Source organism: Nanorana parkeri, unplaced genomic scaffold (assembly GCF_000935625.1).
Source record: "Nanorana parkeri isolate BGI_ZX_2015 unplaced genomic scaffold, ASM93562v1 scaffold11, whole genome shotgun sequence".
In the NCBI taxonomy this organism is placed as follows: Eukaryota; Metazoa; Chordata; class Amphibia; order Anura; family Dicroglossidae; genus Nanorana; species Nanorana parkeri.
Window position 1 is genome coordinate 3221945 of NW_017306279.1, and position 4564 is coordinate 3226508.

The following is a 4564-nucleotide window of genomic DNA, read 5'->3' on the forward strand; positions in this document are numbered from 1 at the left end:
TTATTTTCGGGGTAGGTCTTATATTACAGAAACCCCTGAAGATAGTGCTAGGTCTTATTTTCGGGGTAGGTCTTATATTACAGAAACCCCTGAAGATAGTGCTAGGTCTTATTTTCGGGGTAGGTCTTACTTTTGGGGAAACACGGTAAATTTGCTTACTCTAATTTTATGTCTCATTGTAAGCTTCTCACAGTGTTCATTAGAAGTTGCAGCAAGCCAGATGCAGCCTGCCTCATTTTCAAGCTGGGGGACATTCAGCATCATCTAGCGCTTTAGCCCCCAGTCTAAATGTCCCTAGCCCACCTGTTTAATTGGATTTAAAGTGACATTAAACCCTCAGATTTTTTAACATAAAACAATACTGCAATCCATGGTAGTTTCCCTTCTCTTTGCTGCTCTTTCTTTTAAATCCTCATGTCTTCTCATGCTTGGGGAGAACTTCCCTTTGCAGCTGAGTGCCTCTTCCTGTAGTGCTGACTCAGGTTGTGAACCTACACACAGACACCATGTAGCCATTCCTGAGACAAGGCAGTCTGCTGCAAGACAGAAGTTCTGCCCAGTATGAGAACAGATACAGATTTAAAAGGAAGAGCAGCAAAGAGAAGGGAAACAACCATGGATTACAGTAAGGCACACATTACACTATTGTTTTTATGTTAAAAAATCTGAGGGTTTAATGTCACTTTAAGTTCTTTTAAATATGGAGGCTCATGATCACATGTGGGAGTTACCTAAGGAAGTCTGCATACAGGAAGTCTCCTCCAGGCTGAAGCCACCCATGTCAGATAGGTGTACTATTTTTTTTTATGGTGTTTTAAGAGGTTGTGATAAAGTGTCTATGTAATTTGGCCTCTTTCCCCAGATCAGGTGTGACCAGGTTCTTTCCAGGCACTGTGGCTATGTAACATCTCGTGCCTGTGTTGTTAAGCGATTTACTGTTATCCAAATATAAATGTTAATGCACAAAACAGTGAAATCATAGGTGTTGGCCAAAAAAAAATAATATATATTTCTTCTAAAATGACAACTAAAGAAATGGAAACATTTGAGAGTGCTGTGCACTGAAACAAGACATGCTTGTCGTTTGCTCATAAGTACCCTAGTACATATTTTCAGTAGTTTTTTTAGTTTCCACAGTAACTGCCCTTCTTTTTTTTTACACAGTGTACTACTTTGTGTATAAAACATATTATTCTCTTTTTAGGTGGGCGGAGAAGGAACTCAACATGATGAAGCTTTTCTTTGACAATCTGGTGCACTATATCCAATCCATGCGCGATGGGAGGCACAAACATGTTTTGTAAGTGTATTTAAAGACAACTACTGACCATGATGGAAATATACAAATGTCAGCTTAACTTGCTGTCACACATATATTGTGTGGAATTTTTTTTTCATGTTTTTATGTTTAAAGGGAAACTATTTTGGACAAACATTTTTTTTGTTCCCACCTTGCTTTGCAAAGATTTTGGTAAGAGTCTTACCTTGCATAACACACAGTCCCAAACTCCCCAAACTATTCTTCTGTACAAATTTTACAAAGGTGTAGATAAAAAAGATCTAAGTATACTCTACATTCTAATTAAAAATCTTTGATACGAATGTCTCCAAAGACACATCATTTTTTGCATTAAGGGAAAAAAATACTTCCTGAGGCCTCAGCAAAATAAGTAGAAAATGACGGATGTGTCTACAATGTGTTTATATTAGCAGTTAAAATCCCAGTGTAAATCTGTTCTAGTTTTTTACCATCTAATTTGTAATTTTACTGTTGCAGGTACAGCCACAGTGCTGAGGTTCAAGTACGGCTGCAGTTTTTGACCTGCGTTTTTTCAACACTGGGATCACCAGACCATTTCCGTATGTGTTTTCTATTATATTGCTTGTATATTCCCCTTATTTGTGATGACTTGTCCCCGGGACTGAGAGTAAATAAAGATCAAAATGTTACTGTTGACACTGAAACAGTTATGGGGGGGCATCTTCCAAAAAGTGACACCTATTCAAGTGACAACTATTTAAAGTTGGATTTCTTCTCACTTTAAGGAAAGATCTCCCTTTCTGCGACACGGTTGGCACAGACAGTGTCTGTTTGGGGGGAGGAATCTCCATAGTGCAGACAGTTATTGTTGTGCCAGATCAATAGTTGTAGTGATTTTGAGCATAGTAGAGATTGTTAAAGTGACACTAAACTCATGAGTTAAATCTTAAAAATGCATTCAAGTACCTTAACTAACAAAAATGTATCTTATTTGTGAATCACTCGGCTGTAGGACCTCAAATCATCTCTGAATTTGTGCTGACACTGTTCTGGAGGGGGGCTACTTTTATTCCCCATGGTCTGTGTGTGTGTGTTGTAAAGTAGCCACTGCTACAAGCTTGTTCCTATGATGGACTACAATCTCAATACAAAGTAATAAACTAAACATGTGATTGTAGTCCATCACAGGAGTGAGCTTGGAGCGGTGACTACTTTAAAACACACACAGGGACTACAGGAAACAAAAGTAGCCACCCTCCAGAAGGAAGGACAGTGTAAGCACCAATTCAGAGATGGTTTGAGGGTCTACAGCTGAGTGATACACAAATAAGATATATTTTTGTTAATAGTTAAGGTACTTGAAAGCACTTTCAAGATTTGACTCCTGAGTTTAGTGTCACTTTAAGCTTGCTTGCTACGTGTTTCTTCTTCATTACAGGTCTAAGTTTAGAGCAAGTAGACATCTTATGGCACTGCCTCGTAGAAGACTTGGAATGCTATGATGATGCATTACACTGGTTCCTAAATCAGGTGCGCAGCAAGGACCAGCACGCCATGGGGATGGAGACTTATAAACATCTATTCTTGGAAAAGGTAATTCCGTTGTAGATAAATTGTCTCCTTTATGTACAACATTGCTAGTGCTGTTTTGATTTTCTTTTTCTTTTTATGAAGATGCCTCAGCTTAAACCTGAAACGATCAGTATGACTGGACTGAACCTGTTTCAACACCTTTGTAATCTTGCTCGTCTAGCAACCAGCTCGTATGATGGGGGCTCAAATTCTGAGGTGAGTTTTGGATACCTTTTTATAGTAAGGCTGGGCAAACCCTAGGGATCTGGTAGCCAGAACACCAAAATGGTTAAAATTGATGGCTGATACCTTGCTTTCTGTAATCTTTACTAATAATGTCAATGTATGCAAATCTCCTCTTACTCTCATATCCACTGATTTGTAGATTACCCTGACTGCCTCCTGAATTCTGTGCTTTATTGGCTACCATAGGGTATATAAATACTTCTGTTTACTCTGAGCTAGTTGACACAAGATACTTATACAACAGTTCTTCTGTTTTGATCTTTCAGTTGTGTGGCATGGACCAGTTTTGGGGCATTGCACTGAGAGCCCACAGTGGAGATGTAAGCCGTGCTGCTATCCAGTATATCAACTCCTATTATATCAATGGTGAGAATGATATATTAACTGTCACAAGTTCATTTTTAGGTATTGTATCTCATAAATATTAATGTGCTGTTCAATTAAAATAATGTATTTTTCAGGAAAAACAGCACTAGAAAAAGAGCATGAGTTTATTAGTAAGTGTATGGAAAGCCTTATGATTGCTTCTAGTAATCTTGAGCAGGATGCACAGTCAAGTCTCACCATCATTGAAAGAGGCCTGTTGATGCTAAAAACACATCTTGAAGCTTTCAGGAGACGGTAAGCTATATTTTTCATTTGGCTGTTCAGTTCATACAAATATGCACGAGTAGTGCATCTGCTTTGATAAAGATCACCTACTTTTTTGGACCTCCTTAATCATTTTCAGTCATTTACAGGTAAATTGATGTTTTCCAGTGTTATTGTGAAAAAGGAAATATCAATATGTATTTGCTATATGTACTTTGTATATTTTGTAATAACATACAGTATTTGCACATTGTAGCTGCTCGACACTGATGCTGCTTAACACTACATCATGGTTCTGCTTTACAGCTCCCTCTTAAAATGCAAGTCTGTGACATGGACGGCTCATTGATGATAATGCGCTCCTTGTGTGTTTGCTATCTTATCTCAATGGTCGTTCTAAAAAAGGGGCAGAGAGACTGCAAATCTAGGAATCTCTTTATCTGTAAACTAACAAAAAAATTTAAAACACACATGTAGGATTCAGAAAAATGCATGTTTTTTTGTGATTTTAATTTGTAATGTTTGGTTTTGGGGTATACCCACCTGAGGTTAAAAGTGGGGAGCAGGGCCTGCCAAAAAAGGGTTATACTATGAATATAAACTATATAAAAAATATTTTTTTTTCTACCCTGTAATGACAACAGTGATTATGTTGCCATTGGATTAAGGACACAGTTTTCTTGTTTTTATAACTATTTAGTAAATTTTTTTTTTTAATTCAACAATAACCCCTTCGTGACTGAGGCCTTCTTTATTTTTTGCACCCATGTTATATTCCACATTTTATACCTAAAAATTACTTAAAACCCCCAAACATTATATATTTTCTTAAAGCCAAGACCCAATAGAATAAAATGGTGGCAGTTGCAAATTTTTATGTTTCACTATATTAGG

At 37.4% G+C, this 4564-nt stretch overlaps 1 protein-coding gene across 1 annotated transcript in view; it reads left to right on the forward strand.

The window, feature by feature from the left end:
• The window catches only part of USP34 (ubiquitin specific peptidase 34), a 135972-nt gene that overhangs the window by 48763 nt on the left and 82645 nt on the right, over positions 1 to 4564 (forward strand). Inside the window, exons 19-24 of the mRNA XM_018555855.1 lie at positions 1205 to 1300; positions 1778 to 1860; positions 2700 to 2854; positions 2936 to 3049; positions 3346 to 3445; positions 3541 to 3700. Of these exons, the coding sequence (XP_018411357.1) occupies positions 1205 to 1300; positions 1778 to 1860; positions 2700 to 2854; positions 2936 to 3049; positions 3346 to 3445; positions 3541 to 3700 (708 nt within the window). The remainder of the gene's footprint in view (positions 1 to 1204; positions 1301 to 1777; positions 1861 to 2699; positions 2855 to 2935; positions 3050 to 3345; positions 3446 to 3540; positions 3701 to 4564) is intronic.